Source organism: Podarcis cretensis (genome assembly GCF_951804945.1).
Source record: "Podarcis cretensis genome assembly, chromosome: 8".
Taxonomy (NCBI): domain Eukaryota; kingdom Metazoa; phylum Chordata; class Lepidosauria; order Squamata; family Lacertidae; genus Podarcis; species Podarcis cretensis.
Genome location: NC_137177.1, coordinates 6,609,466 through 6,622,823, shown reverse-complemented (window position 1 = coordinate 6,622,823; position 13,358 = coordinate 6,609,466). Strand labels below are relative to the sequence as shown.

Sequence of the window (13,358 nt, the reverse complement as noted above, 5' to 3'; positions counted from 1 at the left end):
ACCGGTCTGCTCACCAGTGCTCCACACTGGCACCAAGGTTCTAGTTCTCTAGTTCTCGCACTATACCATCACCCCACCTGCCCTCTCACACTTCCTTTTGTGCTTGTGCCAATCCGCTCACTGACAAACTCCCCCTTTAGGTAGGGTTGCCATAAGCCCTCTTTTTCCAGGACACGTCCTCTTTTTTCAGGATTAAAATTGCTGCTGGCAAAATGTCCAGCAGAGTCATGTCAGATGGGTTTGGTGGGAGTTCTAGTCTGAAAATCTAGAGGACACAAGGTTGGGGGAAGGCTGTTCCAGTGCCTTAGACTCAGAACTGAGGCACCTGGTTAAGCTAGTCAGCTGAGAGACTAGCAGAGAATCACAAGAGAGCAGCGTCTTAAACTAGTTAGTAAAGGTAAAGGGACCCTTGACCATTAGGTCCAGTCATGGCCGATTCTGGGGTTGTGGTGCTCATCTCGCTTTATTGGCCGAGGGAGCCGGCGTACAGCTTCCGGCTCATGTGGCCAGCATGACTAAGCCGCTTCTGGCGAACCAGAGCAGCGCACGGAAACGCCGTTTACCTTCCCGCCGGAATGGTACCTATTTATCTACTTGCACTTTGACGTGCTTTCGAACTGCTAGGTTGGCAGGAGCAGGGACTGAGCAATGGGAGCTCACCCCGTCGCGGGGATTCGAACCGCCGACCTTCTGATCGGCAAGTCCTAGGCTCTGTGGTTTAACCCACAGCGCCCCCACGTCCCTCTTAAACTAGCTACATGCTGTATTAATCCCTTCTCTTGTGGCTGAACTTAAAGGACGCTGGTTCCGCTACAAGATCTTGGAGAAGGAGTCTGGGAGGGCAAGCGTTAACACCTCACTGCCCATAAGGAGATGCCATATGTACATGCTAGACCATGGGTGGGCAAACTAAGAGGCTCATGCCCCAATTAACTCCCGGCTGCATTTCCTTCCCCCTTTTTGCAGAGCTGCACTTAATTCTGGGGGCTGAAGAAGGGATATATGCCTTGAACCGGAGCGAGGCAGAGCCCACCCTCGAACTGGTAAGCCAAGAGGAGGTGCTGTGGGGGGTCCGGGGGTCCGAAGGACAGGGAATTTGTTTGTGTGGAGGGATGCAAAATGGAAAAAAGGACCAAAGAGCTTTGATAGCATGCAAGCCAAATTCTGAGCCGATAATCCCTTAGTGTGCATCAGTTATCCCCCAAAACACATCATAATCACCATCACTTTGCGGAAAGAATTGAAGACTATTATTATTATTATTAATTGAATTTATATACCGGCCTATACCCGGGGTCTCAGGGCAGTTCACAGAATAAAATCAAAATATGAAACCACAAAATACATAATAATAATAATAAAACAACCCAATAGCGCCCCCCCCCGTATTTTAAAGGGCGTAGGACATGAGTAGGTAAACTAAGGCCCAGGGCCGGATCCGGCCCAATCGCCTTCTAAATCCGGCCCGTGGATGGTCCGGGAATCAGCATGTTTTTTATTTAAAACGCATCTCTGGGTTATTTGTGGGACATAGGAATTCGTTCATTCCCCCCCTCCAAAAAAAATATAGCCCGGCCCCCCACAAGGTCTGAGGGACAGTGGACTGGCCCCCTGCTGAAAAAGTTTGCTGACCCCTGGCATAGGTTGTAAATCAGGTCAACCAAAGGCCTGGTTAAAAAGGAACATTTTTGCCTGGTGCCTAAAGGTGTATAATGAAGGCGCCAGGCAAACTTCCCTGGGGAGAGAATTCCACAGATGGGGAGCCACTGCAGAGAAGGCCCCGTTCTTGTGTTGCCACCCTCCGGACCTCTCAAGGCTGAGGCACACGAAGAAGATGCTTTTGTTCTGGCAGAGTCTCCCAGCTGGATAAATGGGTTTTTACCATGAGCTGTCATTTCATAGAATTCTGGGTTTGGAAGGGACCCCGAGGGTCATTTAGTCCAACCCACTGCATTGCAGGAATTTTGCCCACAGCCATCCTTGGGTTGGTTCGAACCACCAATCTTCCGGTTAACAGCCAGATGAACTGACTTATTCCTAGGGCTTTAGATTTTTTTTAAAAAGGTATCTGTTGTTTTTGTGATTTTAACTATTTTATGTGTTAAAAACCACCTTGAAGTGGTGGTTTAGAAGACAATTAATAGATCAGTAATAAAAATAACCATAAAAAAATTATAATAATCCAAGTATTAAAAATTGTGGATTCGCATATCTCAGTTGAGGCAAGCATAGACCTGCTCTGTCTGCCTTCAGAAGCAGTGCTTGGCCTCAGTTTGCTCCATCTGTAAAATGGACACAGTAGGCAGTCAGTTGTCATGATGTTTGTTGAATGGATCAAGTGAAAGCCTTGAAATTTAGGAATAAGTGTGGGTTGAGGCACTCTCACAGAATAACAAAACAGTGAGAACTCAGAGAATCTTCCTGCCAGCTTCACCCTCATAATAATAATAATAATTTATTATTTATACCCTGCCCATCTGGCTGGATTTCCCCAGCCACCCGCAGCACTTAGATGGGGCTTTCTGACCATTTGAAGGGCTTGATGTACATTTCGTTAAAACAGCCTTGTACTTTTATCTCCATAAAACCATAGAAATGCATTTAGAATAAATTATAATACTACTATAACCTTTTTAAGACGATCGCCGAAACAGACACTAAGAATAAACTACACTTTAAAAATCAGCCATGCGGTTATTGACTTGGCAGTGTGGGATAAAAACTGGATAGCGGCACAAACCCACCCAAGGGCACTCTGCAGTCTTGAAAACGCCTGAACCAGAGAACTAAAAACCAACAGCAAACGAGCCTGGCAAACTTCCCTTGGGAGAGGGAACCAGGTGAGAGGAGCCACCACCAAAAAGGCCCTGCTAAATAGTTTCCACGTTCCATTTCCCATATCCTGACTCCTGTTTCTTCTCTCCCTCTTCCATCCCTGCCGCAGCTCTATCACAACCGCACAACTTGGGTTTACTGCATTGGGAACGTCCTCATGTCGCTTTCTGGTGAGTTGATCCCTGCAGGATGAAGAGTGGGTGAATAATGCAGAAAGCCAAGTCAGAGCGGAATGGAGAGGGATAAGGGAAGCGCTCTGGGTGTGCGGAGAGGAAGGCTTTGCAGGGCAGAGGGCTGGATGGGAAAGACCAGTTTTGATGCCTGCAAGTGTGAAACATACTTGGAGTCGAGAGTAGATTTCATGTTCTTTATTCAGCTCATAGTGGTGAGGAAGAATGGAAGTCCCCCCAGAATGTCTGCTTTATATACATTATTTACACAATAGGCCCCACGTGATTGGCTAATTCCGGAATTCTCCTGTAGGCCAATCAGGGTGAGGATTCACTTCCACCTGGAGCTGGATTGGGTGGCTCCTGCGGACCAATCAGACTGCTGCATTCTGGATCCTATTGTTCTAGGACCAATCAGACTGCTGCATTTTGGATCCTATTGTTCTAGGACCAATCAGACTGCTGCATTCTGGATCCTATTGTTCTAGGACCAATCAGACTGCTGCATTCTGGATCCTATTGTTCTAGGACCAATCAGACTGCTGCATTCTGGATCCTATTGTTCTAGGACCAATCAGACTGCTGCATTCTGGATCCTATTCAACTCAGTACATAACAAAGTGTTAGGATAAAACTCAGGTGGGGCTCGGGGACAGTGTGGCCCATGCCTGGCTGAATTCTAGCAAAACATCCTTAGCACCATTAATAACTGAAGAACTTTGCTGGATTAGACCAAAAGAGACCTTTCTAGTTTTCTCATAGTGGCTACCCAGATGTAGCAAATAATCATTTCTTATTTATTTGCTTATTTTGCAAATGCAAAAACTGCATTACAACCCGAGACCACCAACACAGTGTGCACAGGATAAAAATTAATCACACACGAAATAAGAATTCAAAAAACAACCAAGTCGTCCCTGCAGATGCACAGTTAAACATTTCACAAACGGCTCTGTGGATGCAGTCTTAAAACAAAAAAATAAATAAATCATCAGCCGGTTGCCTGAACTTCATGACGCAGGGCACCTACCTGATTTCTAATCCTTTCCTGCTCAGATAAACTGCCTCTGAGCTTGGAGGCTCTGTTGGGCCACCTTGACTGAAAGCTGCAGACAGGCCACTCCTATTTAGCTTGCTCTTGGGAATACCATCTGTGGGGCCTGAATGGAGTAACTATCCACACCCTTGGAGGATTACCATATTTTTCGCTCCATAAGACGCACCTAGTTTTTAGAGGGGGGAATGCAAGGAAAAAAAATTCTTTAAAGGGAGCGCTGAGCAGAGCCTGTATGCATCCCGGGCTCTGCTCAACGCTCCCTTTCATGAGCCGCAAGGAGTGTGTGCGCGGCGCTTGCAAGCTTTTCCCCGAGGAGGGAGAAGGGCAGTCCGTCACTGATGGGTTGCCCTTCTTCCTCCTCAGGGAAAAGCCCCCAAGAGCCACACACATGTTCCATGCGGCTCTTTAAAGGGAGCGTGGCTCATGGGGGCTTTTCTGGGAGGTGGGGGGAGCTCTGTCCCTTCCCTCTGTGCCTTCCCCCACCTCCCGCAAAAGCCAGGGATAGCCCTGCGAAGTCTTTGCAGGGCATGGGGATGAAGGCTCCCTGTGCCCTGTGGAAGGTTCGCGCAGCTAACCCAGAAGCTAGGTCAGCTAGAGGGAGCACTGCACAGCGCTCCCTCTAGCCGTTCTGGCTTCTGGGATAGCCGTGCAGCCTGCATTTGCTCCATAAGCCGCACACACATTTCCCCTTACTTTTTAGGAGGGAAAAGGTGCTTCTTATAGAGCGAAAAATACGGTATGCCCGCTTGAAGCAGCAGTGATACTGATCCTTTTTTCTTTCCTTGCCCTCCTCCTCCCCCTCTAACCAGGCAAGGCCCCCCAACTCTTCTCCCACAACTTGCCGGGCCTGTATGAGCAGAGCCGCCGAGACCAGCGCCCCGGGATCTACATTTCCCCCCACCGGCTACTCCCCAGGTAACCCACGCCAAGAACTGTGGGACAAGGGCAAGGAGGAGTGCGAGTGCATGTGAGAACGGTTCTCCTTTTGCTCCGGCTCCATCAGCGCAGTATGGGGGTGCCAAGTTCTTTTTCTGGCAGTGCAAATCTTCATTTCAAAAGAGTCCCTGTTGTCATCTCTGGCTCACCATTTGCCACTTCCCACACCTGCCCATCATGGCCAGCTGACCATCAATCCTTCTTTCCTCCTTCCTCAGGAAAAACATCGTCACCACCAAGATCCCGGATACAAAGGGGTGCCAAAAATGTTGCACAGGTGAGTGCCATTCCTGACCTGCAGGGGGAAGCAGAGCTCCCATTCTCACACCCCAACCCTTCATGGTCAGGTTCATTGTCTGGGCTCACGAAATCACACCTATGGGAATTTTGAACAAATCCAGAATAAGCGTGGAGGTAGGGCTACCATTTACAGAGAGTGGAAAAATCCAGACACAAAACTTACTGAGTTGTGTGGTTTTTTTTTTTTTTTTTTTTTTTGGGGGGGGGGTCCAAGTTGTTGAGTATGCTGGTCAGTAATCGCAGAGTTCAAAGTTGGAGCTAACTCTCTATTAGCAAAAACACGATCTCCACAGACCATAGCTGTCAACCGTCCCTTATTTGGCGGGAAAGTCCCTTATCTCCCAGCGCTGTGTCCCGCTGCTGTCCCTTATTGATGATGCCCCTTAAATTTCCCGGGTTTAAAGGAAGCAGCTCTTCTCCCTCCCTCTCTGCCGGCCAGGGAGGAGGGAGGCTCCAACTGTGTTGCTTGGCTGCATTGCTCACCCAATAAAGAGTCTAAGAACGACTGGGGGGTGGAGCTTGCATGCCTTGTCCCGATCAAATCGGCCACGTTGCCTGGGGACTCACCTTTGCTCAGCGCTTCCCAGCGGAGAGGGGACAGTGGTTTTCCTTGCTGCATCCCCTTTGCCGGGTTGCTGTGCTGTGGGAACCACCACTTGAGGCTTCGTTTGGCTGCTGGCTGGGCTTTCTGCCTTTGGCTCGGAGGAGCTCAGAAGTTGAACATACCTGTGCTCTGAAAATCCCTTATTTTGGCTGCTGATCCCTTATTTTCAAATCTGTAAGTTGACAGCTAGCTATGCCACGGACCTATTTGAGTTTCAGGTCTAATGAGCAGAGCAGCTCATTGCCAATGGTCTGTAAGTCCCTGCCTCTCCACAGCCACCTAAGTCTCCTCCTTTCCAGGGCTTTTCCCAAGCAATTGGAGACTGTGCCTGCTTTCAGCCAGCCAACCTCTCCTCTTCCCTTTTCATACCTTTCCTGGTTCTGGGAGACAATTCTGGACTTCTCTCTGCCACAGACTCTCCCTGCCCATTAAGCCCTGTCCTTTCTTCAGCTTCTGACATTTCCTCCTCCCAGTCTTCTCCCTCCGACCACTCATTGTGGTCTCCACCCCCATTGTTCTGCCCGGATGCTGAGGTCCAGCGCCGAGGGCCTTCTGGCGGTTCCCTCATTGCAAGAAGCAAAGCTACAGGGAACCAGGCAGAGGGTCTTCTCGGTGGTGGCACCCGCCCTGTGGAAAACCCTCCCACCAGATGTCAAAGAGATAAAAAATCTACCTGACATTTAGAAGACGTCTAAACTGTTCAGGGAAGTTTTTAATGTGTGACATTTTAATGTATTTTTAATCTTTGTTGGAAGCTGCCCAGAGTGGCTGGAGAAACCAGGGCGGGGTAAAAATAATAAATTATTATTATTATTATTATTATTATTATTATTATTATTATTGTCACCCCCTGGCTCTGAGCCTTCTTCCCTTGGGGGTTCCCCAGCTGGTTCCTCCCACTATTCCTCTGCATCCCACCTTTCCCAGACAGCCTGTTTCTCTTTTCTTGCAGCCAGGAACGCACAGACCGGCTGCTACTACCTCTGTGGAGCGCTGGAGGCGGGTGTGGTGTTGTTGCAATGGTACGAGCCCATGCAGAAGTTCATGCTGGTCAAGGTAAGGGCCTTTGCCTCTACGAGAGGGAAGAGAAGGCGCAGTGAATGCTTTATGGCACCAGAAGAAGCCATGCCAGCTTCTGACCGGATCCCAGAATGTCCTGTTCTTTGGTCTTGAGCTCTCCTGCGAATCAGCTGCCTCCTACGAGAGCTTGGGACCAAAAACCAAGCTGATTATGATCAGCAGGGTGTTATGGTAAGGTTACCAGACGTCCCCGTTTCCCAGGGACAGTCCCCGGATTTGTGAACAAGTCCCCGGACAAATTCCATCCTTGGAATGTCCCCGGATTTCATCTAAAGTCCCCAGGAAACACAGTCTCAGCAGCCTGGAGCAGTTGGCTCTGGCTGGCTTCAGGAGCTGCTTGGAACTCCCCATGTGATGCTGGTGCAGGGGCTCTCAGATGCAGCTTCTGGGCTGCCTCCACCTTCCCTGACCGCAGCAACTAAGCTGTGAAGGGAGGCTTCATGCTGCCTATTGGAGCAGCCTCCCAACTACAAAAAAAAAAAAAGATTCCACCTAAACATTAGGAAGAACTTCCTGACAGTAAGAGCTGTTTGACAGTGGAATTTGCTGCCAAGGAGTGTGGTGGAGTCTCCTTCTTTGGAGGTCTTTAAGCAGAGGCTTGACAACCATATGTCAGGAGTGCTCTGATGGTGTTTCCTGCTTGGCAGGGGGTTGGACTCGATGGCCCTTGTGGTCTCTTCCAACTCTAGGATTCTATGATTCTAAGCAGGAGGGGGCAGGGATCTCTCAGTTAGGCAACGGGAAGCCTCCCTTCCCAGCAGAGGGATCCCTGCCCCCTCCTGCTTGCACGCAAATAGGAATGGGATTGGGGCTGCTCTGATGGGAAGGGAGGCATCGCACTGCCCAAGTCTCACCGCCGCCTCCGCTCTCGGCCCTCCTTCTCCGCCTTCCATGCCTGACCCACCGCGCACCGCTTCCCCGCTACCACCGAAGAACCAACAACTCCGGGGCTGTCCAGGATCTTTTTTTAAAAAAATAAATATTTTTTTTTTATTAAGAATTTTGTTAATAGAATAAAGAAAGACAAAAGAAAAGACAGAATAAACAAAAAAGAAACAAAGAATAAAACAAACATGAAATTATACATCTTGTAATAGCCATCTTTTCTTCATTTTTTTTTCCTTTTGGACTTCCTCACGTCTCTCGCTCCTACTTTCCAGGTTAATAAAACTTTAGCCAGCAACTTATCACCTTGTTTTCATTCTTATTATACAGAGTTCCAATATTTTATCCATAACTTTGAATATTTTTGTCAAAATCCTAAATGCCTAATTTTAAAATAGTAGTTATTCAAAATTTATTACTCTCATACAAATCACTCATTCTCATAGTCTTTTCAACTATCTTTATGGTGCCCTGTTGTTTTCGAATCTCTCATCCTTCTTAACACTCATATAGTTTACAATGTTTTTGTAAATAGTCCTTAAATTTCTTCCAATCCTCCTCCACTGCTTCTTCTCCCAGGTCCCAGATTCTGCCAGTCATTTCTGCCAACTCCATGTAGTCCATCAGTTGCATCTGTCATTCTTCCAGGGTGGGCAAATCTTGAGTTTTCCAATATTTAGCTACGAGTATCCTTGCTGCTGTTGTTGCATACATAAAAAATGTTCGATCATTCTTTAACACCCTCTGGCCAACAATGCCCAAAAGGAAGGCCTCTGGTTTCTTAGGGAAGGTATACTTAAATACCTTTTTCAACTCATTATATATCATTTCCCAGAAGACCTTAACCCTAGGGCAAGTCCACCAGAGGTGGAAGAACGTTCCTTCAGTTTCCTTACATTTCCAACACTTATTGTCTGACAGGTGATATATTTTTGCTAGCTTGACTGGGGTCATGTACCACCTGTATATCATTTTCATAATGTTTTCTTTCAAGGCATTACATGCCGTAAACTTCATACCGGTGGTCCATAACTTTTCCCAGTCAGCAAACATGATGTTATACCCAATGTCCTGTGCCCACTTTATCATAGCTGATTTAACCGTTTCATCCTGTGTATTCCACCTCAGCAACAAGTTATACATTCTTGAAAGTACCTTAGTCTTAGGTTCTAACAGTTCTGTTTCCAGTTTCAATTTTTCCACCTGGAATCCTAACTTTTTATCCAATTTAAAAGCCTCTTTAATCTGAGCATAATGTAACCAATCTCGCACTTTATCTTTTAGTTTCTCCATACTCTGCAATCTCCAATTGTCTCCATCTCTTTCTAATATTTCCCAGTACTTCGGCCATTTGACCTCCATATTGGGTCTTTTCACAGCTTTAGCTTCCATAAGTGAAAGCCACCTTGGGATCTTGTTTTCTAATAAGTCTTTATATTTTGTCCAGACATTAAACACTGCTTTCCTTACAATATGGTTCTTAAAATTCTTGTGAATCTTAACCTTGTCATACCACAGATATGCATGCCATCCAAAAGCATTATTAAATCCTTCCAAATCTAAAACATCAGTGTTTTCAAGAAGCAGCCAATCTTTCAGCCAGCAAAAAGCTGCTGATTCATAGTACAACCTTAAGTCTGGCAGGGCAAACCCCCCTCTTTCTTTAGCATCAGTTAATATTTTAAACTTAATTCTGGGCTTTTTGCCCTGCCAGACAAATTTAGAAATATCTCTTTGCCACCTCCCAAAACACTCCATTTTATCCACAATCTGTAAAGTCTGAAATAGAAACAGCATCCTTGGCAATACATTCATTTTTATAGCAGCAATTTGGCCCAACAAGGAAAGTTTCAGTCTTAACCAACTTTCTAAATCTCTCTTAATTTCTGACCAGCACTTTTCATAATTGTCCTTAAATAGATTTAAATTTTTTGCTGTTATGTTCACCCCTAGATATTTTACTTTTTTAACTACGTTTAACTCTGTCTCTTTCTGAAACCTTTCTGACTCTGAAGCTGTCAAGTTTTTTTCCAATACCTTAGTTTTTTGTTTGTTTAGTTTAAAACCCGCCACCCGACCAAAGTCTTGGATCAATTGTAGTGCCCTTTTCGTGCTAGATTCTGGCTCCTGTAGAGTCAAAACTAGGTCATCTGCAAAAGCCTTAAGTTTGTACTGTTTCGCTCCGACCTGAATTCCTTCCACCAACCGGTCCCCTCTAATCATATTCAACAGCACCTCCAGGACCGAAATAAATAACAGAGGGGAAATAGGGCAACCTTGTCGTGTTCCTTTTTCAATCTTAAACTCTTCTGTCACCACTATCAATTTAACTATCAATTTAGCCTTTTGTTCTGAATAGATTGCATCTATCCCATTTTCAAATCCCCGTCCCACTCCCATCCCTTCCAGATTTTTCTTCATAAATTTCCAAGAAATATTATCAAAGGCCTTCTCCGCATCTATAAATATTAACACTGCTCTTGTATTGATGTTTGTTTGCAAAAGTTCCAAAATGTCAATAATATTCCTTATATTGGCAAACAAATGTCTCCCTGGGAGAAAGCCTGCCTGATCTTTATGGATCACTTCGCTTAAAACTTTTTAAAATCTGTTTGCTAAAATGTCTGCAGAATTTTGTAATCCACATTTAAAAGGGAAATGGGGGGGTAATTCTTAAGTTGTGTCTTTTCCAATTCTGATTTAGGTATCAATGTGATGAAGGCTTCTTTCCACGTTTCCGGTGCTTTCTTCCCCTCCATAATCTCATTGAAAACCTCCATTAGTGGCTGTATCAAGTAGTCTTTCAGTACCTTATAATATTTGGAGGTAAGCCCATCTGGTCCTGGGGACTTGCCCAATTGCATATTCTGAATGGCAATTTCAATTTCTTGTCATGTTATTTTACAGTTCAGGATTGATCTATTTTCTTGAGACAACCTTGGTAGTCCATTTTTTATCAAAAATTGATCTATCTCAGCCTCATTTTGCGGCCCTTGGGTGTATAATTGTTTAAAGTATCTCTGGAAGCACTTCCTTATCTCCACAGGGTTCTGAATGTTTCTTCCTTCAGTCTCTAGGTTGGTGATCGTGTTTAGTTTTTGTCTCTTTTTCAACTGCCATGCTAGCAGTTTTCCACATTTATTTGCCGAGTCGAATGATCTTTGTTTCATTAACTTAACTTTCCACTCCACCTCCTGATTTATCAATTTGGAGTATTGTGCTTGATAAAATTTAATTTCTTTCAAAATCTCCTTTGACTTCGGTTTCGATCTTAGCTTCTTCTCACATTCTTTAATTTTCTCCAAAATCTTGTCTTTTTTCTCATTTTGTGATCTTTTCTTCACAGCGTTCTGTTGTATCAGAAACCCTCTCATCACCGCCTTACTTGCGTCCCAGATGATTCTTTTTCCACCGTGGTGTTCATATTTATCTCAAAGTAGTCCTTCAGAACTTTTTGGGCCTTTTGGGTAATCTCCTGATCTCTAAACAGATTGTCATTCATCTTCCATCTAAAGGAGCCGGTTGGGATTAGTCTCATGTCCATCTTTACAGCGTTATGGTCGGAGCAGGTCTTTGGGCAGATTTCCACCTTTCTCGTCTTAGGTGCCAGACCTCTAGTTATCCATATTTGGTCGATTCTTGTCCATGTCAGTTGGGCTTCAGAAAAGAATGTTCCCTCTCTTCCCAGGGGGTTCTTTGTCCTCCAGATGTCAATCAAGTCCATATTGTCAGTCAGTTCAAAGAAAGTTTTAGGTAGTCTGCCTTCTTTTGTCACGTTTTGGCTTTGAGACTTATCCATGTTGGTTGACGCCACCCCATTCATATCGCCCATCATAATGATGTTATCATAGTCCAGATAGTCCAGCATTATCTCATGCAGCTTCTTGTAAAATTCCGATTTCCCCTCGTTTGGTGCATAGATTCCTAATATCAAAAACTTTTCTCCCTGATTTTGTATCTCAATTGCCAAAATTCTTCCTTGCTCATCTTTAAATAAGAATTTTGGTGACAGGCTCTCCTTTGCATATATCGCCACTCCTCTTTTCTTGACTCGGTCCGAAGAGATAAATTCCTGGCCTAATCTTTTATTTATTAACACTTTTCTATGGAGCCTAGTCACATGTGTTTCTTGTAAACAGATGATGTCCAATTGTTCTTTTTTCAAAATATGAAATATTCTTCTCCTCTTTTCCGGGGAATTACAGCCATTAATATTCCAGCTAAGAAGTTGCAGAGACATCCTGAACAAATCTGTTATCCCTCTGGTGGTGGAATCTTTTTCTCCAAATCTTCAGGTCCCGAAGGTGCAGGTGGAAGTGATGGTCCAGACCCTGAAGGTCTTTCAATCCCTTTCTGAAGGTCCTCTCCGTAAGCACTCAAAAATTTGTCTTTGTCTTCAGCTGTTTTGATTTTGACCTTCTTCCCTCTGAATGTGAAAGATAGTCCTTGGGGAAATTCCCACCTGAAAACGATTGAGTTGCTCCTTAACAAGTTCACTAACTCAGTATAGGTGGATCTAAGGTCCAAAAGTTGTTTCGGGATATCTTTATAAATTTTGACTCTTTTGTCCAAAATATCCAGTGACTTTCCGTAGTGTAGGCCTAGTATTTTGTCTCTTTCCTCCTTGGATCTCAAAGTGATCAAACAGTCTCTGGGTCAGTCTTTCCTTGCTAATTTTCCAAGTCTAAAAGCAGTCACAATCTTAAAGTCCTTTTCTTCCTCCAAAGGCCAAAACTTGGAAAATTCTTTTGTCAGGAACTCAATTAGATTCCCTTGTTCAAGTTCTGGGCTGTCCAGGATCATGGAGAAAGGAGACAGAAGCCTCGGAGGAAGGGGAAACGTGGTGGTTGAGGTCAAGGCGGCAGCCGCCCCTGTGCCACCACCATTGCTGCAGCATCCACATCCCGAACATAGTATTTATTTATTTTATTTAAAGTGTCCCCGGACTCATTGAAAAAAATCTGGTAACCTTAGTTGGCTTCTACAATCACAGCCACTATTCACTCGGGGCTACGTCTGCAGGCTTGTCCAAGTACCCTTCCCTTCCTTTGCCAGTATTTCGACTTCCCACTGCCCTCGCCGCTTCCGGTCTTTGAGATGCTGACGTCCCCCAATGAGGAGTACCCGGTGGTCTGTATCGGAGTGACCAAGGGCCCCCCAGGACAGGCAGTCCAGTTCCAGATCATCAACCTCAATTCCCTCACTTCCTGGTTCATCGATGACGGCAGCAGTAAGAACACTTGCAAGTGTGTGTGTTTGCAAAAGCACCAGGCTGCAGGGCCATCCAGAGCTGGAGGGGCTGTATTCTAATCCAGAATGGGTGTAGCCAGGAATTTTGTTGGGGTGGGGCAGCCAAAGTTGTGGAGCTTTCCTTGGGAAATTGCAGGGGGAAATAAATAGGAAATTGCAGGAATCAGGCTTTTGCTGGGCGGAGTGGGTGGGTGCGGAACCCCAGATAATTGAGTATTTTCGATGCTTTTCAATAATATTT

General features: G+C 45.4%; 1 protein-coding gene across 3 annotated transcripts in view; it reads left to right on the top strand.

Annotated features, from left to right (window-relative positions):
* Positions 1-13,358, top strand: part of MAP4K1 (mitogen-activated protein kinase kinase kinase kinase 1) — a 75,023-nt gene that overhangs the window by 56,376 nt on the left and 5,289 nt on the right. For all 3 annotated transcript variants that reach the window (XM_079985371.1, XM_079985370.1, XM_079985372.1), the window contains 6 exons: positions 967-1,043; positions 2,945-3,005; positions 4,872-4,977; positions 5,217-5,275; positions 6,855-6,958; positions 12,923-13,097. In XM_079985371.1, the coding sequence (XP_079841497.1) occupies positions 967-1,043; positions 2,945-3,005; positions 4,872-4,977; positions 5,217-5,275; positions 6,855-6,958; positions 12,923-13,097 (582 nt within the window). The remainder of the gene's footprint in view (positions 1-966; positions 1,044-2,944; positions 3,006-4,871; positions 4,978-5,216; positions 5,276-6,854; positions 6,959-12,922; positions 13,098-13,358) is intronic.